The 25,351-nt window shown below is 45.1% G+C and overlaps 1 protein-coding gene across 2 annotated transcripts in view; it reads right to left on the minus strand.

Moving 5' to 3' along the window:
• CDH12 (cadherin 12) overlaps positions 1–25,351 on the minus strand; it is a 214,766-nt gene that overhangs the window by 74,197 nt on the left and 115,218 nt on the right. For both annotated transcript variants that reach the window (XM_056854055.1, XM_056854056.1), the window contains exons 3-4: positions 12,017–12,136; positions 7,990–8,157 (exon numbers count right to left, since the gene is read on the minus strand). In XM_056854055.1, coding sequence (XP_056710033.1) covers positions 7,990–8,157; positions 12,017–12,136 — 288 coding nt within the window. The remainder of the gene's footprint in view (positions 1–7,989; positions 8,158–12,016; positions 12,137–25,351) is intronic.

A 25,351-nucleotide genomic window follows, 5' to 3' on the forward strand; every position in this document is an offset into this window, starting at 1 on the left:
TGTCATTGCTATATTTTTAAAAGTTTTTCTGTTACTGACATCTCACTTTCCCAAGTGTGTGTCAAAACCCATCTGAAAAGTCCAACAGTTTAATCACAGATTTTTAATAATCAGAGGTTTTTCTTTTCCCTTATGGTTCTCCCTTACAAATAGACACAGCAAGTCATCAAAACATTTTTCTATACTGTTTAATGTCACATTCAGCAAGACAGGCAGTGATTGCAATCTTCATCTGTGGCTAAATCTATCTGGCTCTGCCCCCCTTTAAGAACCTTATATAAACACAAAAATTGAATTTGCATTATGGATGAAAATGCATATTTTGTCTCAAAATTGTTCCAGCCATTTCTGTTGATCGAAGTCCTCCAAAGTCAGGGACAAAGAGACGTCAGCTGACTTTTGCGACACGGTTGCCAGATGTTCAGAGAAATATGAGCAGTCTCAACAGATATCGATTTTGGATACATCTATCTGTTTTCTGCAGGGTTTATAATGCCACACTTTACCCTCATTAAAACATAAAATGGGACGTCAGATACATGCTGCAGCATTTTGTCGATTTGTAAAAGGTAAAGGTAGTTCCCTGTACAAGCACAGGTCATTACTGACTCATGGGGTGATGTCTCATCCCGATTTTACTAGGCAGACTTTGTTTACAGGGTGGTTTGCCAGTGCCTTCCCCAGTCGTCTACATTTTACCCCCAGTAAGCTGGGCTCTCATTTTACCAACTTCAGAAGGATGGAAGGCTGAGTCAACCTTGAGGTGGCTACCTGAAACTGACTTCCATCAAGATCGAATGCAGGTCGTGAGTGTCCTGAAACGGCCCCTGGACGGGTCCGACAGGACTGGACCGTCTCTCCCCACCCAGGACCTACCCAAAGCCCCGGAGAAAACCCAGACAAACCTGGCAGCAGTCCAAGAGCCGCCGCCATAGCTGGCCAGCTTCTCTCGCCCGCAGGTGCCGACGTCCAGGCTGGAGGCGCGGACGGGGACCGGCGGCAGGGGGGAGGAGCCAGCCTCAACGGCCCTCACGACCCACCGGAACGTGGGCCGGGCGGAATCCCGGGGGAGAAGCCCGGGGGAAGCGCGCGGCCAGACGGCAGGGAGGGCCGTCGTCTTGCAGCGCTGGAGGACCCCGACGCCCCGACCCGGCCACGACCGGAACCACGGGCAGGGCGCGTGGCGGGCGGGGTCGAGCCGGTCCGGCCGCCGCTCAGCTGGGGAACGGGTGGTGGGAGGCTGGCCAGCCCGGGACAAGGAGCTTCCGGGGGAGGGCCGGAAGGCCGGAAGTTCCGGCGAGGGCGGGACCTGCAGGGGGCGGAGCCGGGCCCCACCTGAATATAAGGTGGGGAAGCCGAGGCCTGTGAGGAGGGAGTTCAGGAGTCTCCGGACTGGCGGCTGTCAGCAGCGAGACCCTGGCTTCGTCAGAGGAGGGGGCCGACTCAGACTCCCCCTCTGACTGGTCTGAGGCCGAGGAGGCTCCCTTGGCTCGCCCTCTACAGGTCTTCGAGGAACAGCAGGTGGGACGGCCCGAGCCCGGTCCCGTCACAGTGAGCAGAACTTTTGACTGCAGTACTGCAGCTTACCATTCTGCACCATGGGGTTCCTTATTGATTTAGTTTTGTGTATTTCACAGAACAGAAATAGAGAACAGGGGCCAGGCCCTTTGCAACCTCCAAAGGTCTTCCGTTCCATCCCTGATCCCCACAACCTGCACCCCTAGCACCATTAGGCATCCCAACTATTTTTTCCAAATTGAGTCACAGACTAAGAGCTGTTTACCCTCCCCTCCACAGTGAGAATAAAAAGAAAGGTTTGTGCAATCTAAAGCATGGGGAAATAGTAGTGAGCGGCTGAGATGCCTAAAGGGAAGATTCTGCTCTGTGTTTACAGTGGGATAGAGGGGGTTACAGAGCCCTATCCTGGCTCATGTAGTAAGAGGAGGAGGAGGAGGAGGAGAAGAAGAAAAGAAGACGACGACAGCATTATCTGCTGTCAACTAGATGGGTCAATTACGTGAGATGTGGTAACTTTTTATAGTGTCAAGGAAAAATTAAATTTCATCTTCCCTTTCTAATGTGTGAAGTGGTTGATGGATAGCCAGCGGCTGTTAAACTTGAAGTACACATCAGTTAGATATGTCTGGAGAATGTTGCTTAAACCCCATATGTGGGAATATCAAAAAGAAGAAGAGTTGTTTTTTTATATGCCAATTTTCTCTACCTTTTAAGGAGAATCAAACCGGCTTACAATTGCCTTCCCTTCCTCTCCCAACAACAGACACCTTGTGAGGTAGGTGGGGCTGAGAGAGCTCAAAGAGAACTGTGATTAGCCCAAGGTCATCCAGCTGGCTTCCTGTGTAGGAATGGGGAAACCAACCTGGTTCTCCAGATTTATATTAATTTTATTTTACTCTAACCTTTATCCTTTTATATACTGCAGATTGTACTGTGCCAATAAAGGAATTTGAAATTTGAAATTTGGTTCACCAGATTATAGTCCGCTGCTGTTAACCACTACACCATGCTGGCTCTCACTGAGCCAAACAACAGCCACAGACTCAGCTGGGCTGTTTTGCAGAAAAAGACCACTCCACCCTCCAGCTGCAGCTGGGGGGAGGCTTGTCACATCAGCACGAAAACACCTGAAGGCTGGCATGACTATATCAGGAATTAACGGATTGATCAGCTGTGATCGTAAGTACTTATATTGTCTACAGTAAAATAAAACATGCTCCATGGTTTCAACAGAACCAGTTCCATATCCACATAGATGCTCGGGGTAGGGCTTTTTAGAATAACTCCCACTCAAAACGGATGTGGGTAATACATTGAATCTTGCTAAAAAGAAAGCTCTTCTGTAAACTGGGATGGTTAGGAAGTGAATATATGGGCAATGAGAATTTGAATATGTAAACCCCCCAAAAGCAGGAGAGCACACATACCCTGCTGCAGCCCCAAAGCCCCCTCCCCAAAATGTGATTCCTGTGGAACAGGGGGACAATTCCCCCCGCCCCCGAACATTACAAGGTGGGAATTGGACATATGCTATGGGAGGAGAGAATTGGCAAAAATCGCTCCCTCCTTCCCAGCAGAATCCAACCCAAAGATGTTACAGCCAGAAAGGTTTCCAACGGAAACCAATGGAAACCAAGATTATAATGGTGAAAACGAACGAATGCAATGAGGGATGTAGCAAAAACAACAAAGCTTTTGAAAGTAAACAGATATGAATATGAAAAAAGTGTATGTGTTGCAAATTGCCATCAATTTACAGCCGACAGGGTGACGCTAGAAAGGGGCTTTCAAGATCAGTGAGGAGTGGAGGTGGTTTGCCATTGCTTTCTTCTGCAGAGCCTTCCTTGGTGGTCTCCCATCCCTGCTTAGCTTTCCAAGATCTGACAAAATTGGGCTATACAATGCCGCTTTCCCTCCATGAAAAAAACCCAAAAAACCTAAATTTGACCCTCGAGGTTATATAACTGCTGGCATAGCTTAGAACTTGTTCCTATTTGTAGAACTACCCTATTTTAGCTACACTGGTCACTATTACTGATATATCAGTTTCCTAAGTGAAATACCAAACAATTTTCTTAACTTTCTACTAAAGGGCATTCCCTGATTAAACACTCTACAGTTCAACAAAGCATTCTGCAACATTCAAGGACAGGACTGTCAGGAGCCCCGGGTTTTGTTTTTGTAATATTACTTCTTTGTAACAGTCTGTGCCTCAAATATTTCTCTCCTCACAAAGGGTGACAGAGTTATTATTGGGCTTCTGTGACATTTGATGTGATAGAGGTGAAAAGTTTTCAACTTCAGCAGTGAGCAGAACAGAAGACCGGGTAGAATGGCTGTAAAAATGAGAAAACCAGTTTATATTCACAAGTATAGACCTATAAGATTAGTTGCCAAGAAGTATTTTTTTTAAACAACACCTTGGTTGGAAAAAAAAATGGAGTGCTTGACATGTGCGCTGCTAGATCTGTTTGCACTCTGAGATGCCTGACAGTGCAATCCTAAACCAGAATTACATCCATCTAAGTCAATTAACTTCAATGGAGTCAGAAAGGTATAACCCTGCTCAGGATTCCACAGTGAGTCTATTAAGCTACATACCTCTGTTGCAAAGCAATGTTTGGGGTTGGCCTTTAGCCATAACAGGAACTGTCCAAAGCAATGCTAGAAGGAAAGCTATATGACTCAGGCATCTGCCAAAAATAAAGTCCTTGGCCTGAATTCTTGGAGGGAAACAGTTCAAGAATGTAAGAGACAGAGGAAAAAAGTGATTCTGGGGCAGGGGAGGTGGTATGCTGTCACAGAGACGTTTGGGACTGGTAACTATTAACAAAGACAACTGCTTTTAATCTGCATATTATGGTATATTAGGAGATGCTGTTCCACCTGTATAAGACAATCTGACACCTGGTTATTTTAATGGCAGCTGTAATTATATTGGTTAAATGTTGGAAAAAATACAAAACACTTAAATATAAAATCCTGGATACTGAAAGTATGGCAGGCAGCAAAACTATCCAAGTTAATTGAACTAATATGACCACAAGACTGATGGAAATTGTTGTTTGATTACTGAGTGTAGGAACCGCATATAACAATTGATCCATATAACTGAACAAAATGTTTTTAATTTAGAGTTTCTGCTAAGATTTTTTAAACCATCTACTGAGAGCCTATTTGAGGCAAGAAATACTAACTTTCACTATCAGAAAAATACATATGCTCTATGTTCATAGATAAATGTAAGTGATAGCCAAGAGGCTTTCACCTCTCTGGTTCCAATAACCAAGGAGGAGATGACTCAGGAATCAGGTAAAGGAGTCTTTATTGAAGTTGGAGGGAGAAATGCAGCATAACAGGGCTTGAACAGTTCTCTGAAGATTTGTGCCCAAGGGCCAAGCAATTATACATTCTGGTACTGCCCATATTTGGCAACCCTCCTAACTTACACATTCCATTGGGTGACGTATACATTTCCTTGGCCCTTGTTATTTCATTGTTGCTATAGTTTCTTCTATTTTGAGATGGCAGTGGGGGCTAAAGCTGGGCGTTAATGTCAATTCGAGGTGTCAGCAACCTACTTATTGCATATTTGGCAGTTAGTGGTTTTTCGCCTACTTGGCAGTTAGTGGCTGAACACTAGGCAGCCTAACCTTTACCCATCTCCTGTTTACTTCACTTCTATTTCTAATTCTTGCCGGCTCTGCACTAGCTGAGGTGACAGGGAATTTCCGATATCCCCTCATGCCCGACTAGCATCTGGACGCCAGGGACTTCATGGTCAACTGGCATGCCCATCAGTCCCCCCTTTAGGTACATAAGTGTCATCGTAGAGATGAGGCTCAATGTGACCATGCAAACGTTCATGGGTTGGGTCAGCCTCGGGGTTTTGACCACCCTCAGGATTTACCAATGGGTCTTCAGGAGGCCTGTACCTCTGTACCATCATTATGAATCTTTCCTTCTGAGAACTACTGGCTCACAAGTAAGGCCCTTACAGGCACTGAAACAAGTTGGCAGGCATTGAGCAAAGCAGCAAGCAAGGATGCTGCCTATGCCCACCAATAGGCCTAGAACTAAAATCTCCTTTGACCATCACCAGTCTGGGAGCCAGGACACCAGCCAGATAAAGGGAGCCAGCATTATTTGAATGGAGGAAACAACCTGCCTAATATCGAGGAGGTCATTCTCAATAGAAGTAGAATTGACGTTCATAACACACTGATTACCAATGACTTTACATGCACCTCCTTGGGCAGGGAAATAATAATCCAGGGCATGTCTATTCTGCTCACTAAACACCCTGAGGTTCTCCAGCTCTGAGACCAATTTGTGCAAGGCCTGGAGGGTGTCATTTCCTAGATGAGCAATTGCACAGTTGTACCATGAAAGTAATTAAAATAAACATGTGTGGATATATCAAAACTAGCTATCCCAATTCCTATAATTTCTTCCAAGGTCTCAACATAAATCTCTTTGTCAGCGGAATTCCTTAGTGACCCCTTGTTGTCCTCTCTGAAGCCAAGTGTGACAAGGATCAGGAGGACCACACCGATGGCGATTCGGGAACATCCCACATGATAATTAGAGAATTCACCATTTTTCTTGAGGAAATAGAACCCTGAATGGACTACACAACCTCGTCTACAGATGCACGTGCAACCTCCACTCATACAATATTGCCCATTGTCAGAATCAGGGAGCTGCCCAAGAGTAAAGGACCAACCTGCCATATTAACCCATTGGTAATCCCATGAGATGTTCAATGTACAAACCTGGGCCTCCTTCCTTGCCCTTTTGCAATATAAGGTCCAAATGTTGTATTCCCATTTCTCACAGATCCAGGGACCAGGAATGCAAGTCTCATTGGTATTATATGTCACCATTACTGCTATTCCCGTATACTCTGGGCAACCTTCATAACCCACCTCACTCCCTATGCAGGAGCCTTCAAGGGCCTGTCCATTCACTCCTGTGATTACCTTCAGTGGTGGTGGTCACCCTACTCTAAAGTTCATAAAGGAAGTTGGGATGTTGGGATGAGTCCATAGGCTACAGACACTGAGGTAACCTCCCCACAGATAACAGATGGCCTGGTTGCCATACACTCTATTGTGAGTTTCAAGAAAGACATTGCCATGGGCCTTACCAGCAGGGTCTAGTGGCCCCAACAAGAGAAATAGAAGAGCAAGGCTAAGGCTGCCAAACCAAGGGTGTGTGTGGATAGGCCATACTGGATGCTGATTGGATGGCTGGAACCACCATCCGGTGTGGTTGGAAACCTCTATAGTATATAGTGTTATGAAAGGGGTATAGTATAGAGTGGAAACCTCTATAGTAATATATATATATATATATATATATATATATATACACACACACACACACACACACACACATATCTCACTATATATATTACTCTATAGAGTATAGAGTTGTATAGTATAGAGTGGAAACCTCTATAGTAAGAGTGGTATGAAAGGGGTCTCTCCACATCCGATGGTGCAGGACACCTGGTCCCTCCTGAATGGAGATGTGGACTGGTCCACAAGGCATCTATGCTCCGCAACATCTTCCCAATCCCTGAGAACCACCCGCCTACAGATTAAATGGGACATCCGGGGCTCCCCTACTCTATCAAAGGTATTGAGATCCAGTCTTAAGAGGGGAAGGTGTAGCACCAAAAATTGCCACACCTTTCTGCGCAGTGGTGCTATATTTCCGTGGATGATCTGCTCATGCCACCCTCCCCCCAGGGACAGGAGCTCAAGCTTCTCTTCACTCAAATAACAGATTCCTTACTACTCCGGATAGGGTCCTTCAACATATATAAATAGGGTTAGTTCATTAACCTCCTCCCAGAGTACAGAACCAATTTGATCGTCCTTAGTTTTGAATATACTCACAACTGTTCTCGGCCAAGACCTATCTACCCAGTACTGGTATCTCAAGTGAGGGCACAATCTTTCTTGCACTTCCAGTTGCCAACCTCCCCCCAGAAAAGGGTCAAAATGCTGCCTCACTATTAGATGAAAGCGTTCAGCTGAGTTGGGGTGTTTTTTTGCCTACTTGGCAGTTATTGGCTGAACTCTAGGCAGCCCGACCTTTACCCATCTCCTGTTTACCTACTTCTAATTTTAATTCTAGCCAGCTCAGCACTAGCTGAGGTGATAGGGACTTTCTGCCATCCCTCATCACTGACTGGCATCTGGATCCCAGGGACTTCATGGACAACTGGCATGCCCATATCATATGTATGTATGTTATTATTAGGGTTGCACATCTCCAGATTAGGAAATTGAGGTGGCTTATACCTTGGCCCCCCTGCAATACTAATTCATTAGACCATTCATCACATTGATATAACAAATCTAAAGCCAATAAAAATAAAATTATGCCAATAATTTGTATGTGATATAACAAAGACAATTGCTTTGATCTTGCATATTATGGATGCCTGACAGAACTTACTCTTGGGAAATCTTGGTGGATTGTCATTGACATCGGTGAGGGTGATGTTCACAGTCGTCGTTCCAGCCAGTCCTCCGAGTTGACCTCCCATGTCCTTGGCCTGAATGAGGACCTGATATTGTTCTTTGACTTCTCTGTCCATGTTTGGCAAGGCTGTTCTTATAACACCTTTTATGGAGACAAAATTGTAAGTATACATTTGATGTATGTCATAAAGAGACCTGGCTAGTCCTGTCCTGGATAGCCCCAGGATAACCTGATCTTGTCAGATCTCAGAAGCAAAGGAAGGTCGACCCTTGCTAGTATTTGGATGGGAGACCTCCAAGGAATGCCAGGGTCGTCATGTGGCAGACAATGGTGGACCACCTGTGAACATCTCTTGCCTTGAAAACCTCACCAGGGGTCACCATAAGTAAGATGTCACTTGACATAAAAACATTATAAGCAGAGAGGGGGGGGGTCATTAACCCTCTTGTTTTTAATTGCTGGCTTTGTGTGTGTGTGTGTCTGTGTACACTGTTTTAATGCTGATTTTTAATCTCTTTCTGGTGGCCATGTCTGTGACACTAGGACTTTTCCCAATCTCTATGGTCTCTATCATAGAGACCGGGGGAATTCCTTGAGTATCACTGACATGGTGACATAACTTCCAGGTGATCACCTGGAAGTGACATCACTGCATCAGTGATGCTTCCCATGTTCCGCCCCCGCCCCCAGTTCTCTAATTGCAGTTGTTCAAACAACAGCAATTCAAGCAAATTCACAAAAGGTTTGATCCGGATATCATTCCAAGGGGAAAAAATCTTTAAGGCCGCCTGTTCCCGCTTCTCGGAGTCCTTTGAATGCAATTAATATGAAAGGGATACTGAAAGAGAGGGATGCAGAAAAAAAGAGGGTAGTGGATCCTGGGGAAATCTTAGCTGCTGGCAGCCATCAAATTCAGAAATACATGCAGCCCAGATTTTAACAACTCTATACTACCAGTGAGGTCTAATTAAAGAGGAACATTAAGGTTATGATTTTTATGCCCCAGAGTTTGGGTCAGGATGGGGGGAATTCATCTTAATTAAAAAAAAACCACAGTTTACAGATGGGATAGGGCCTATTGTTTAAAAAGGTACATTTAACAGAGGATTGTGACCTCTGGAGAGCTTAGGCTGACAATATGCTGCTGTTTCTCGCACCAATCATTGATTAGCCAGGAAGTGATGGTTTTTAACAGCCCATCTGACATTCAAGTACAGATTCGCTGGGAGAAGAAATCCCATTTGCAGAAAGGGGGCAGGCGGGCAGCCCTCCCTACAGTTGCATTCAAGACACACAATTGGCAGCCTTTAGCCTGCAACATATTGGTTAAGTCATTGAATTATTAAATACAGAAGCCGGAATGACATTTCAGAATATAGGACGAGATATGCAATTAACTGCCCTCCCGTCCCATGAGCATTTCAGACTGTTTGTGCATCCTTCTTCCTACTTTTACCCATATCCAGTGACCTCAAAATAACAGCCTGACATTAATTCCCCCCTCTCCTGGCCTTCAGGACCAACCACCTGCCAAAAGCAAGCAAGCTGGAAAAAATGGCAGGTTTCCCACCCATGCAGATTCATTTAGAAAAAGTGCGGTTGTTTAATCCAGACGTATTCCATCCATTATCCTGACAGCTCAGCACACTCTGTAAGGGTACTACCTTCCACACGCATGAGTTCTGCACACTCTACAACACAGCAGACTGCAACTTATTGGGTGTGGATTGCTCACGCATGGCCGCAAGCAATGCAATGAAGCACCACAGCACAAGGGGACGACTGACCACTCAAAGCCCCATTTGAGTGGTAAACTGTCCCGTCAAGCTGCAGCGCTTCTGGAAGTAAACTGGAAGAGACGGGATCACGTTGCTCGTGGCAGCATGCACACCCAATCCTGGCTGTCAGCCGCCAGATTGATTGGCAGGCAATTGCCTGCCATTCCAAGGTACCTGGTAGCCCTAGTGATCCCACTTTTTATAATGTAGACACCTCCAGACATTTTGTAGCCACGCCAAGATCGCCTGCATCTCTTCTGTATTTAATCTGATAGTGGAGCCACTAGACTAGGGGCAGGGAAAAAAATTGGCAACCCTAGCTCAGGAATATTAAGTTTGGTGCTTCAAATCCCCTTTCCCATTCTTGTCATAGGTGAATTGTGATATACAGGTTATCAAAGAAAGATACAGAACAGGCAAGGGTATGGAGCTTCTTGGAGCTGGTTCACATGTACTTCTGCTCTAGTGCCTGTGTACCTGGAGAGTTATTTGTGTGTGGTACAAGCTTGTGAGTTGGTTGTGCCAATTTTAACCATTCCAATAAAACTCCAGAACAAAACAACACCATAGGTAGTTTCACACAACCTATTCCCTAAATGGAACGCTGTCAACCTAATTTTGATTTTTAGTGGCCACCTTGTCTTTAAAACTGGGTATTCAGTGAGGTTAAATAAGCGTTTAGCACTTTGTATGCCAGTGTGGTGTAGTGGTTAAGGTGTCAGACTAGGACCTGGGAAAACCAGGTTCGAATCCCCACTCGTGCTGTGAAAGCTTGCTGGGTTACCTACCTAAGAACATAAGAAGAGCCCTGCTGGATCAGAACAAGGCCCATCACATCCATCAGTCTGTTTACATAGTGGCCAACCAGGTGCCTCTAGGAAGTCTACAAACAAGACGACTGCTGTCTTTGTTCCACAGCACCTCATATTATAGGCAGGCTCCTCTGATACTGTAGAGAATAGGTATGCTTCATGACTAGTATTGATTTTGATTAGCAGCCATGAACATGTCCACTTCCCTCTTAAAACCTTTCAAGTTGGCAGCCATCACCACATCCTGGGGCAGGGAGTTCCACAATTTAACTAGGCATTGAGCCAGTCAAACACTCTCAGCCTTGACCCTAGCTAGTATTTGGAAGGGAGACCTCAAAGGAATACAAGGGTCATGACGTGGAGGCAGGCAATGGCAAACCACCTCTAAACCTCTCTTGCCTTGAAAAGTGTAAGTCTGCTGTGACTTGACAGCAAAAAAACAAAAAACAAAACCTAAAACAAAAACAAAATGGAGAAAACCCACTTGGGGGTCGTGGTGGTAGGGAAAGGATAATACATATTTCAAGAAGGATGCATCAATCCATAGATATTAGCCATGGTAGCTAATGGAACTTCCATTTGCAGAAAGCAGTATACCTTCCCCACTCCTACACACGAAGCCAGCTGGGTGACCTTGGGCAAGTCACACTCTCTCAGCCTCACCTACCTCATAGGGTGCCTGTTGTGGGGAGGGGGAGGTGATTGTAAGCCGGTTTGATTTTACCTTAAGTGGTAGAGAAAGTCGGCATATAAAAACCAACTCTTCTTCTTTCCAGCGTGATGTTGTGGTTAAAAGCGGTGGACTCTAATCTGGAGAACTGGGTTTGATTCCCCACTCCTCCACATGAGCGGCGGACGCTAATCTGGTGAACCAGGTTGGTTTCAACACTCCTGCACATGAAGCCAGCTGGGTGACCTTGGGCTAGTCACAGTTCTCTTAGAGCTCTCTCAGCACCACCTACCTCACAGTGTGTCTGTTGTGGGGAGGGGAAGGGAAGGTGATTGTAAGCCAGTAGGAGTCTTCCTTAAGTGGTGGAGAAAGTTGGCATATAAAAACCAACTCTTCTTCTTCTCTGGATAATAGACACTGAGGACAAACAGCATGGGAAAGGTCACCACCTTCATGACTCACTTCAGAGCATCCAGAGGCATCAGGCCAGGTCGGGGTAGAATCACAAACTAGATGGACCTTGCCCTGCACTAACAAGGCAATGTTTAATGTCCACTGAAACCCGAGGAGGCAGTTCTTCCCCTGCACGAAAAGGAGGCAACCACCGTGCGACCTCACAAAAGCATTCCATTAATACTCTTCCTCTGTGGTTGGGTAAAGATTGTCCAGGTGGGCCCCTAATTAGGATGATGGCTGGAAGGGGAGCGATAACAGTCTCACGGACAAACATGCTTTATTACCTGTCTTGGGATCGATGGAGAAATATGGCTGTCCCTGAAGAATACTGTAAACCACGCGGGCGCTGTTTCCGTATGTTGGGTCGTCAGCATCTGTTGCTTTGACCTGCAGCACGTATGCCCCTAGGAGAAGAAAACACACGCACAAAGTGCATTTAGAAAAAAAAAGAAGAGAAGAGAGTGCGGCTTCCGACCCGCAGACTCAGCTTTTTGGACGCTGAGTTACATTTATATCGTGCCGGACAAAAGAGCGGTCAAAGCAGGGCACTCAAAAAGGACTTCGTTCTTTCTCCCTCTCCAGAAGAGGGGCTAGCTGCTGGTGGCCAGCTTTCCAGAATCCTGATGCGGTTCAGCACTGCGATTTGGGACGGTGTGAAGAACATACCTGAAGCTGCTGTTCGCCTGTCAGCTCACTTCAATGCCATAGAGTCCAATTGCCAAAGTGGCCATTTTCTCCAGTTGAACTGATCTCTGAGATCAGCTGCAATAACAGGAGATCTCCAGCTAGTACCTGGAGGTTGGCATCCCTACAGGCACTCCAAAACTCCAGACCCTGCAGAGAGGTTATTTGTATGTACTTATACTCTTGTGCTCGTACAACCGTATCAGTCAGGAAACTATATCTGAGCTCAGAGCCTGCCTTAAGAGCTCAAAGCAGCCTAACAACTGGAAAACATAGCAACATCAACAAATATCATACACATTTTTCCTAACAGAATTGCTATGCCCTAACAGCTGAAGGCAGAAATTCAACAGGCAAAGATTTCCACAACCATGGAGAGTAGGTAAACTGTGTGTGTGTTAAGTGCCGTCAAGTCGCTTCCGACTAATGGCGACCCTATGAAAGTCCTCCAAAACGTCCTATCTTTGACAGCCTTGCTCAGATCTTGCAAATTGAAGGCTGTAAACTACATTAGCAGAATTTCTACCTGTTACACAGCTGTAAAAAGGTGTGCCAAAGAGAGCAGACAACTGACTATAGGCAGCAGGATGGACAGAAATGAAGAATTACAATGTGGTATGAAAATAACATGCCCTGACATGGATGGCCCAAGCTAGTCCAAGGTCGTCAAATCTTGGAAGCTAAGCAGGGTCAGCCCTGGTCAGTACTTGGACGGGAAGCCACCAAAGAAGTCCATGGCAAATCACCTTTCTTTTGCCTTGACATTGTGTATAGACTCTCTCCTCTTTTCACAGTGCCAACGGCTAACATGTCTCCCCCCTCGCTATTCTTCAGACCCTTAAGGTTCACTTTGTGCCACATAACATGCTCCTCCTCTGTAATGCAGCACACATACACACACTTCTGACATTTTAGTAGCCGTGCCATACTGAAGGGATCTCTGGATTAAAAAGAAAAAGAAAAAAAAAAGGCAAATTTCCTATCAGATTTCTTCTAACCTAAGGATTCCCCCCCCCCCCATATGGTTGCTGTAAAAACAGAACTCCCGTGATGGTAATTTTGCTAAATTGTCATCTAAAAAGAATGGGAGCTCTTGAGAGCCAGTGTGGTGCAGTGGATTAGAGCGGTGGTTTGGAGTGGTGGACTCTGATCTGGAGAACCGGGTTTGATTCCCCACTCCTCCACCTGAGTGATGGAGGCTAATTGGTGCACTGGATTTGTTTCCCCACTCCTCCACATGAAGCCAGCTGGGTGACCTTGGGCTAGTCACACTCTCTCAGCCCCACCTACGTCACAGAGTGTCTGTTGTGGGGAGGGGAAGGGAAGGTGATTGTAAGCCGGTTTGATTCTTCCTTAAGTGGTAGAGAAAGTCGGCATATAAAAAAACAACTCCTGCTTCTTCTTCTTTCTCCATTCCAGCAAAATCAACCAGCGTCTGTCTCGCCCTCCCCTTTTTACGAGGTGTTCCCCCTCCCCTTTCAAGAACAGCAGAGGAGATTTAGGATCCGCCGAACTGCTGCATTGCAATTCAGATCAGGAGTCCCCCAAGCCTCCCAATGTATTTTCCTGACCTGTCACGGGCAGTTCTAACAAAGCTTCGCGTCTGTGAAAATATAGGGAGCATCTGTAAAGAGAGATGCTGACAGTGCCCTTGTGGGTTTTATCTTGTATGGGATTTTTTTTTAACCGATAATCTGTTGTGCAGTTATGCTTCTGAAGCTGACTTGACTCTTACATAAGTTATGTGAGGAAGAAATATTTGACCTAGAGAGGACTGTTTCCCCCCCCCCACACACACACACACTTTGTGCCTGGAATGTCCCTGACAATAATAGCAGCATGCCAGCTCCTTCGCTGTCTCAGATGCTCGCAACAGCCAGAGAAAGAGAGAGACCGAGACCCTTTTTGCCTGTTTTGCAGGCCTGAGAATGCAGCGAAAAATATATTTTCTGTCTTTTCACGCTGTCCGAAGTAATGGGCCTACAGCCCTGGCAGGTCAAGATTTTGTAGACATGTGCTCTATGCATGTTGAAAGTGTTTGTAGGGAGGGGGAGTAGTGTTGTTTTCTGAAGGCCCATGCCCAGCACTGAAGCAAATATCAGAAAATGTGCAAAATCGGACGCATTTTTTGCCATTTCAGGTTTCGGATCGGAAATTTCAAAGCCCAGATGCACACATGTGGATTTTGTCGGTATCTGTCTGGCTGAAATGAGAAATCCAAAAAAACTGTCAAAATTAAGGTTGCTAGTCCCCCACTGGTAATGGGGAACCCCCCTTTAGCACCCCCCAGTGCCGTTCAGCCAGCCAGCGGGGGAACTTAGGGTAGTAAACTTACTCTGAGGCCTCCGACATCCAACATGCGGGGACGTCATTTCTGGCATGCACCGGAAATGATGTCAATTGCGTTGCCAACAACCCCTGGGGGACACTCTTGCTTGGGCCTAGAGTTATGCGCAAATACCAAAGCAGCCCCGTGGCCAGCAGCGACGTGATGCTTTGGTATTTGCACCGCACTTCCAGTGCATGCCAGAAATGTCATCACTGTGTTTCAGATGCTAGAGACCTCAGTCAGTTTACTGTCCTAAGTTCCTCACTCCACCCTCTGCCAGTTGCCAGGACATACCTGGCAGCCCTAGTCACAATATTATCACTGCATTTTTAAAAAAATCAAATGCGGATCCTAATACTGTTGCATGGTTTCTATCAATAGAATCACAGAATCATCGAGTTGGAAGGGGCCAGACAAGACATCTAGCCCAAGACCCTGCTAAATGCAGGATCAGCCTAGGGCATCCCTGACAAGGGTTTGTCCAGCCTCCGCTTAAAGTCTGCCAGAGAGGAAGAGCTCACCACCTCCCTAGGAAGCTGATTCTACTGTCAAACAACTCTTACGGGGGGAAATGCCTAATATCAGCCCTGACTCTGCAAAGTCCAACTCCTACAATTCTTAGATCAGCACTACATTTCTCCCCCAGCTAAGAATGGAACAACTTTAGTTTAAGGCTGCTTCCACTCTGGGATTCCCTCCCCGACAAGGACAGCAAGAAACCTCCAAATTAAACTGGAAGGGAAGCACCACGATATCATGTTCATTCTCAGTACAACTCAGGGGCTTCACGAGGCTTGCCCCTTTAAAAAAGGAGGAACTGGGGGGCTGTGGACAGAATACCCATGAAGACACTCCACTTGCATCCAAAATGGGAAGGGGGTAACATGACGCTCTGCATTTTATTCCCCTTTTCAGGGAATTCCTCCCTAGGGTTGCCAACCTCCAGGTACTGATCAAATAAACAGTAGTAGGCAAAAGTAAACAAGCAAAGTAGCAAGTGCAATCAATGTATTATCCAAAAATAACAAGATAAGCAAACAACGCTGAGCAACCGAGGTTACAAAGCAAGTAGGTAGAAACAATAACTAGTAGTAATACATGTGCAAAAGTTCATATAAAGCATATAGTTGCGTTTCTGGTCAATTTCATATTCTTCAGACAATGGAGGAGTAGGTGGTGGTAACGCGGCTCCGGAAGTACTCCAGCGCCTTCGCTACACGAGGTAGCTTCATCAGCCACAAGGGCTTAATTGTACAATTCCTAGGATAAATTTGGAGCTCCCAAACGGGCTGCTAGCAGAAAATTCATACGTGGTGCAACTGGACTCTATGGCATGGAAGTCTCTCCCCTCCCCAAACCCCACTCTCCCCAGGCTCTGCCCCAAAAACCTCCCACTGGTGGTGAAGATGGACCTGGTAACCCTATCCTGCCCCTTTCTCAGCTGAGCCACCAGGCATGTAGATAAATGTGGAATCTAAAAACACATTCAGCTGCCCCCGCAATGAATGTAATATGAGATCAACGTATTACACTCATAAAAGGAGTATGCTGTACACATGCATTGCATGCGTGTTCACTGTAACTTGTGAAAAGGATTACAGTTTTGAAGGTTGGGTGTAAGGTTGCCAACCTCCAGAATCTCCAGGAATCACACCTAATCTCCATGCTTCAGAGATCAGATGACCTGGAGAAAATGGCTGCATCAGAGGTGGATTGTACAGCATAATACCGTGCTGAGTTCCCTCCCTTCCCCAAACCCCACTCTTCCCCAGGTACCATCCCCAAATCTCCAGAAATTTCCTGATCTGGATTTGGCAATCCTATACTGATGGCGCTGTTACACAGCTATCAAGGAACTGAAGTCCTGTATCCCTGACTTACAAAGTGTGAAGAGTAAATCAAGACTGAATTGCTTACAAGTAGTCATCTCATTATTGCCTTAGCAGAGGTGCTACCCCTATTAACTACATTACACAACAAATCATTAATACTTCATTCCCCTCTCCTTCTCTTCTGGTTGGGGAGAGGGAATACAGGTTCTTATCCTCAGATAATTGTTTTATTTTATAATCAGATCAATCAATGCTTACCCATTTAAAAAGAAATCATGTACACACCAACAAATAACTGCTGGCTCCCTGTGTGTGGATTTTCTTGATTTCCTTGAAATATACTGTAAATATGTATTGATAAATAATCCACTTTAGGGTTGTTGTTTTTAATGCGGAATTCTGTGAATTTTTCATGGACTAAATTTGCATGATTGCCTGATTTTTCTAATGTTTACCGCTGTTGTGTGTCTGAAGAAAGTAAAATTGCCCAAAATAGCAGCTAATAAGCTGTACCCAAAAAGTACATAAAAGACTAGCAGGAATATAGCACCGGCCAAAATATACCGTGGTGAGAAAGGAGCATTAAGAGCCAATTAGCAAAAAAAATACGTGCACAAAAGTTTGGCTTGGGATTAAGGCTTTCTAATGGTGATCGTTCATATTCTGTTTTCAAATCCACAGTTGGTTTGTGCAACTGAAAAGTGGTTGGAATGCAAAGGCTCTGAGAAAATTATAGAAATAACTTTTTGTTGGTGTTCACCATTTTGCTGACTGAAAATAATATTCATTTGGATTGAGTACAAGCCACAGGAGTGTGCCAGCACATACCTTCCATACTCAGGAATAAGTAGGTGAAAATTAATGTTGCTACTTCCAACTAGAGTCACCACAAAGTGCCAGCATTGTGGGATTTTTTTTTTTAATGCTGCCTCATACTGAAAATTCTTACCAGAAGTGATGAAGGGTAGTTCTAGGAATTGCTGAAAACTCTATAGTAAAACCATAGAGTTTCCAGAGATTCCTAGAGCTACCCTTTGTCACTTCTGGTAGGAACTTCCAGTAAGTACATGAGCGATGGTGGACAAAAAGATGGGGGATGCTACACCCCCACTGGGGATTTGCAGCCCTACTTTCAGCTCACTACCAAGTTGACTAGCACATAACTTGCCATTTGAATTAGAACTGTTACTGAGGTCTGGTCTACAAATACAGAATGTGGTGTAGCATACAGAGTGTCACCATAGTACTGGAGAGACAAGGATTCAAATTCCCACCCAGCCATGAAGCTCACTTCCACATGGTGATGATTCTCTGTTGTGCATTCGATATCACTGCCAATGCAAAAGTAGAAACAGAGTGGAAACACGGCACCCACACAGGTCTTTCCACAGCATTCCTCGGCAGCTGCTGTTCTTGCTTTCATGCCACTGGGCATTTTGATGGCTTTTTAAAAAGATGTATCAGAAGTTGCTATATCGCTATAGCATTACAACACAATGGTGATATAGCAACTTCCAAGTGGAAAAAAATGGCTAAAGCCCTCTGGGGGCATCCGCAGGGGAATGATGGATACGAAATTACATTGATGTGGACAGGAGGTCTGAAAATCCTGTCTGCATGACACGAAAACCTGCTTTGACTGTGATCTTTCCAGAAACCAAATCTCTCTACATCAAAGGAGATTCGTGAAAGGTTCGTAGCAAAGCAGGGGAAAAGCCAGAAAAGCAACAAAGGGACAGTAATGTTATATGGTTGCTCTGAAAACAATTGTGCCAGTTTCTGAGCTGAGGTGGAGCAAAAGAGCCATATGGAAGCAGCATAGGTGACCTTGGGCCAGTCACTCTTTCTTGGAATGCCATGCGGATTGTACTTGGGCCAGTCACTCTTTCTTAGAACCATGTACACTGCCTTGAGCTCCTGGGAAGAAGGAATGATAAATGTTTTAAATTTTATTTCCTTCATTTATAGATACCTTTCTTGCTGAGACTTAAACTGGATTACGGATTATAAAACAATCAGACTGCAGAGAACTCCCATTAACAGTGCTGTAGGACTAGGATTACATAACTGGAAAACAAAATAGAACAAAATGCAGGAGGATAAATCAGGGGAATCTCGGGGGAAGAGCAGATTGTACTACTTCAGACCGTAATTCAGGGATGCCATGCGGATTGTACTACTTCGGACCGTAGGTCAGGGATGACCTACTTTAGACCGTAGGTCAGGTATTTCCCCTTAGAAAATTCTGTTGCAAGTAAATAGGCATCATATCAGGGATAAATATTCTAACCCAACTGCAGCAGCATTATCCTGCCTGTGTTCCACAGCACCTAATATAATGGGCATGCTCCTCTGATCCTGAAGAGAATAGGTATGCATCCTGACTAGTATTCACTTTGACTAGTAGTCATGGATAGCCCTCTCCTCCATGAACATGTCCACTCCCCTCTTCAAGCCTTCCAAGTTGGCAGCCATCCCCACATCCCGGGGCAGGGAGTTCCACAATTTAACTATGTGTTGTGTGAAGAAATACATCCTTTTATCTGTTTTGAATCTCTCACCCTCCAGCTTCAGCAATGACCCCATGCTCTAGTATTAGGAGAGAGGGAGTACAAGAGATGGTAAACTGGGGTTGGCCACTGGTGAAGAGATTTTCAAATTCAACTTGAGATTCCTACATAAAACGTTTGAGATTTTATACTCGGCCCTTATGATCTGACTTTCTTGGCACTGTGTGAGTGACAGCTGCCTTTTTCTATTGGGCTGATGTTTGCTGTGCTCCAGTTGGGCCGGGTGCTTTACTGCCATTCTAGATGGAACTGTGCTTCTAATTTGAAGGCAGACAATGCTTGGACCCCCAGAAGCCTGTTTTTAATTCCCCCACTCTCCCCCAAATGCAGCAGTAGCTTCAAAGCATCAGAAAATGCTCCTATGCCGAATGTCACAGAGGGTAGGAGGCTGTCGCACTTAGTTTGATGGGTAGGGACATCAAGAGACTGATGCCCGGCATTTGATCATTAATGCAGCCAGACAGCTGCAGCGCTATCGAGAACGTGCGGCATTCATAACCATCAGCTGCTCGCCTTTCAAAAATCCGTGCCATCATCTGAATGCCAGGCGGAACAAAAGTACAGCCGCGTGAAATGTTTCCCAAACCCATTTACATATCGACTCACGCTCCCGACCTGCCACAGAGCCTTCAGAAAGCCACGTGTGTGATAAAGAGATCTCTGCGTAGCATAACAAATAGTCCCAAGAGGTCGGACATGACCCGAGAGCACCGAGAAAAGCTTGCCACTATCACCACTCCAAAAAAACACATAGCTTCCAACAAGCCGCATTTCTCATACATCAGCACTCCAAGTGTCAGTGAAATTACAAGATCAAGCAATAGTATTACTGCAGGCTTAATATAGGTATGAAGGACGTATTCAGTCCAGAGTAAGGCAAAATACATCACGTGATGCTTGCAACTGGTCCAATGACCGCTGCAGTTAGTCTACCATGATTGTCAGAGTGATAAAACTTTCCCCAATAGAACTGTCCCAGAGATTTTATTTATTTATTTATTATTTCCATTTGTTATCCCGCTCTTCCCGGCCAAAGCCAGGCTTTTATGCATTTTTGTTTCCCTCGTGGCCACCCCTCCAACGACTTCAGGTCTTCGTTTGGATTATGCATGCCGTGTCCGGCCGTCAGAGTTCACCTTGCTCCCCCCACCCTGCATTCCCCCGTGTTTTGCCCACATTTTCACATTTGTCATAAAACAGGTCCCTGAAAACACAGGCAAAATTTGGGGAAAGGCAGGGGGAGAGCGAGGCGGCCTCCGACAGTCAGAAATGGCATGCATAATCCAAACAAATGCCCAAAGTCATCAGAGAGGTGACCGCAAGGGGGTGACCACCATGCATAAAAGGCTTTTGTCTGAAAGCAAAACTGGAAGCAATTTAGGTGGAGGGTGTTTTTTAGTTCGCCAGGAATGGGCGGGGGAGAAAGCAAAAAAATTCTCAAGAGCCTAACAAAACATGTTCATGAAAGATCTACTGAACTCCAGACTCTGCCTAGATTATACCTAGGGTTGCCAGGTCCCTCTTTGCAACCGGCGGGAGATTTTGGGGGCGGAGCCTGAAGAGGGCGGGGTTTGGGGAGGGGAGGGACTTCAATGCCATAGAGTTCAATTGCCGAAGCGGCCATTTGTCGCCAGGTGAACTGGTCTCTATCGGCTGGAGATGAGTTGAATTAGCAGATTTCCTGGTAGTTGGCAACCCTAATCATACCTAAAGTGAAGTTGGAAGGGAATGTGGTACTTTTCGAGCAACATGGCACACTAATTTAAATAAATTAATGGACAAGTGACATTTCTAGGTTTTGTTTTCCAATTTCTACTTTCTGTACAGAAAAGGGTTCACACTTCATCACCAGCCAAAGTCACACAACTATAATTGATAGCTATGCCAATCCTGTCATATTTATATGGGCTAGTTTTAAGGGATTTCTTTTTAGGTGGGGGGAGATACTGGGTTGGATCCTGCCTAGATTTTCACAGGCTCAAGGGCAGGCGAGTTTTACTGCCCCAAATGTCCCCTGAAATGCTTCTCCTGGGGCACAAGGGATCCTTAAGAATAGTCTGGGGGGAATCAAGGGTCTCTTGCAGAGTAAGGGATCAGCAAAAATGCCCCCCACACCTGAACAGGTGAAAATCGAGGCATGATCCAAGCCACTGGATTTCTTTCTTTTTTTAACCAACTTTAAAAATGGAAACTTCAAATGTTGGAACAGTACCTTATGAAATCAATTTATTTCTTTATATGCATTTTGCAGCTGTGAAATTAGGATTCTGCACCAATTCATAGGACTTTATAACTGAGAACTCAGGAGGCTCTGGCATGCATTGGTCTCTTATCACACATATATTTCGCTGCAAATGAAGACTGGCGTAGCCATCGTCTCTTCCTTCATTCAGGGGACCTCAAATAGAGAGGTGTTTGTGCAAAGAGAGCCACACCAGATAACACTGACCGAACAGTACATCTGAACACATACTGCTTTATACTGAATCAGATCCCTGGTCTATCAAGGTCGGTATAGTCTACTGTGACTGGCAGAACCACTCCAGGGTCTCAGATTAGAGGCCTTTCACATCACCCTTAACGGGCGATGCCAGGGGATTGAACACAAGACCCTCTTTATGCCAAATAGATGCTCTACCACTGAGCCAGGACCTAATAAAAAGAAGAGGGGAAACGGACAGTATCTGCAAAATAGACCTCGTTGGAACAAAATGTATACACAGAATATGGACCCTACCCTGCCCTACCCCCCTTTAATTATGGGGGGCTGGGACTACCTACGGGCCCCTACTGTGGCCTATATTTCACAATTAAGTGTGCCATCTAATTCATGTTGTTCTCTATTTATTAATTTCATGGGGCAGATTTTAGCCATTGTTTTAATGAGTTTTTACTGTGTTTTATTGTATAATCTATGTTATTGTGTGAGTCACCCTGAGCCCGACTTTTGCTGGGGAGGGCAGGATAGAAGCTCAATAAAATAAACAAAATAATAAATACAAATGTCCTTTCCTGTTCAAGACATGGGTCAAAAACACATGGCTGTTTTGTCTTGCGATTCTTCTGCGAATGTAGAGAATTGTCAAAGAGCTCCCCAACCTGTCTCCACCAGTTGGAGGCTGCTTTGGTTTGGTCAAAAGTTTTCCAAAAGACAAAACCTTGAACTCCAGGCTTTCGCCCCAAGTCCAAGGAGTAGCTGCCACCAGCCCTTTCAAAAGGTTGAGCTCCAGGGGGAAGATAAGGGCAATCCTCTCCCAACTCACTCCAAAATTGAGTGTAACACTTACCCTGCAAGGTAGAGACCTGCCAGGGAAAGATTACACTCCCAAAATGTCTTAGGTTTTTGGTAGGTGGTTTTTACACTCAAACAAGGCACTTAGAATTTAGGCTTGGAATCCCAAAATCACAGACACAAGCCATTTAAAGGCTAACAATTTATTTATAAGATTCAAGCTGGTTTACAGGAAAGAAAAGTCATGAAGTGTTAAGCAAGAAAATAATAAACTATTTAGGATAACTAGCTAATACATTCAAAAGCCTTTTTGATTCAAAAGGATTGGCAAAGGTTTCTTGCATCAGGTTTATAGTTACCAAGTTCCAAAGATGTTTCCAGCATTCAAGTTTCAAAAGCATTCAAGTTTCAAAAGGTTGTCCAAAGGTTTCTCCAAGCAGGTCAGCTTGACCAGAGTTTCCCCGTAGGGCCAAAATCAAATGGGTTGTGATGCAGCCAGCACAGCTCTCCTGCTGTACCCCAAAGCATGCATAGTTTTCTCAAGGGTTGGTTTGTCCTTATATTCGTTTTCTCAGTGGCATGAGCTCATAGAGGCCAATTGAGAAAACGCAAGCACTTAGCTGTTAATTAATTGCTTGGTCAGAAATGCTGACTCACTAAGAGGTGTTTTCAGGTGAGGAAGCCTGCAGAACTACCTGCACCTGGACATTGTCATGATGGCTGACCAATTAATTACCATGGCAATGCATGGCCTTGCATTCCAGAAAGGGGAAAGGTTTAATGAGGAGCAGCTGGGCTTACCTTACTCCCTCCACAGAAGCAGTTTTCAAAAGGAAACTTATTTTTCTGGTCTAAAATCTTAATAACACAAAACTCATAGGCCTCCCAGGCCTGAACCAAAGAAATAACACACTCCAAGAAATTGAGAGGCCTCAACTTCTTGACAAGAATCTCCGTTGTCATAACGCATGGTCGTCTCCTGCCTGTAGGACCAACCCACTTCCATTGTGAAATTTCCCCTGGTTTTCCAATCCTAGTTTTGTCCCGATTATAAATAATTGCTGCAATTGCGAATGCTTGCCTGGTGCGTTTCAGCGCATGGGTTGACTCCCCTTCCTCCTGACACTCCCTCCATTCTACTTTCCTCCCGTTGCTCCATTTCCCTGTTGGGGGAACTCTGGAACACGTCCGCCATCGCCCGGAATGGCCGTACATCTCTGGAGTGCTCCTTCATCCTTATTTTTTTTAAAGAAATGTTTTGAGAAAACAGCAGTAACCAGAAACATGGAAGTGGAGCATTGCGGCAGGGAGCTTTGCCATGGCTCCTCTTTACACTCCCGCTCACACACCCCTCTGGTGCAGCAGAGGCTGGGGCACAGCGAAGAGGGCACACACTGAAGGAACAAGAGTAGGGTTCCCCCTGCCCTGCCAAGAATGAAGAGGCTCCTCCAAGCCTCCCACCACCATCACCAGAGCTCATTCACTGCCCAGGGTCACCAGCCAGCCTCACTGCATCCAACAGTCATGACGCCAGGCAGTTTTTATTTGTAAAGGAGTGGGGAGGTCTAAAACCATCCTTGTTTTAAAAAAGAGGGTTTAATGTTGATTTTTTTTAAAAAAAACCTCAGCGTTAGGTCAGCCCTTAATTGGCATCAGCCAATCACAAAGCGGTGAGGAAATGGTGACCACTCTCCTACTGTCCTGCTGTGCTGCGCATGGGAACATTCCTCTATGATCTTGTGTGGGATAGATGCAGGATGGAGTTCACATGCATTCAGTTTTTGGATTGCAGGATAGAAAAGACAGAGACATGACAGGGACAAACCAATAACATCCTAACCATGCGTTAATGGCCATGATCGCGATGCAAAACACATTCAAAACATTGTCGAAGGCTTTCACGGTCAGAGTTCATTGGTTCTTGTGGGTTATCCGGGCTGTGTGACCGTGGTCTTGGTATTTTCTTTCCCGACGTTTCGCCAGCAGCTGTGGCAGGCATCTTCAGAGGAGAAACACTGAAGGACAGTGTCTGAGTGTTACTCCTCTGAAGATGCCTGCCACAGCTGCTGGCGAAACGTCGGGAAAGAAAATACCAAGACCACGGTCACACAGCCCGGATAACCCACAAGAACCAATGAACATTCAAAACACTCTCTGGCATTTTGGAAACTTGGTACACATCTCAATGAAGATAGATGTGTAAAAAAAAGTCTGTGATCCCCCGTGAATTTCAGTTTGTTTGTGATATTCATAACACTTTCATATATCACCACCAGTGAGCGCAGTTAACACTTTCACATTACACTCTGGTCACTGAAGATACTATGTGTTGTCATGAACACAGGATGCAATTTGGTGGGATTGGTTTCACTAGCTTCTCAGCCTATAAAGCAGCAAAATGTTCACATATTGACATGTGTGTATGTTTTGCACAGAACAAAGTGGTTTTCTTACATGGAGAGGATTTCTGGAAAAGGAGTAGCCAACGACAATCACTAGAAGCTTCCTCTCTTATGGGTTGTGAGAAGGTAGAAAAGAGTGAACAAGAGATGTTTAAAGCGATGATATTAGCGGCTCATGCAGTTATAGCTTTTGGATGGAAAGATAAAACAAAGTGGACTATGGACAGGTGGAATAATTATGTGTTCGAATACGTGCAAACAGATGTATTGGGATACTTAAAACAACAGACGATGGGAGAAACAGAAGAAATGGAACTGAAGACTAAGTGGAACCCATACATTAATTGGGTGAAAAGAGGAGAAGCCAACGAAGAGACTTTAGTAAAACTAAAAAGGCTATGCTCATGGCTGAAAATATGAAAATATGATATTATGGATTGGTCCGTTGGGGGGAGGGAAAGGGGGGGAAAGGGGGAAAATTGTATTGGAAGAAGGAAAGTGTAAATTGTAATTATAAAGGTATGGAGATGTAAAATGACCTCCAATGCAATAAAAAAATACATTAAAAAA

The sequence above is a fragment of the Euleptes europaea genome, chromosome 8 (assembly GCF_029931775.1).
Source record: "Euleptes europaea isolate rEulEur1 chromosome 8, rEulEur1.hap1, whole genome shotgun sequence".
Lineage (NCBI taxonomy): Eukaryota > Metazoa > Chordata > Lepidosauria > Squamata > Sphaerodactylidae > Euleptes > Euleptes europaea.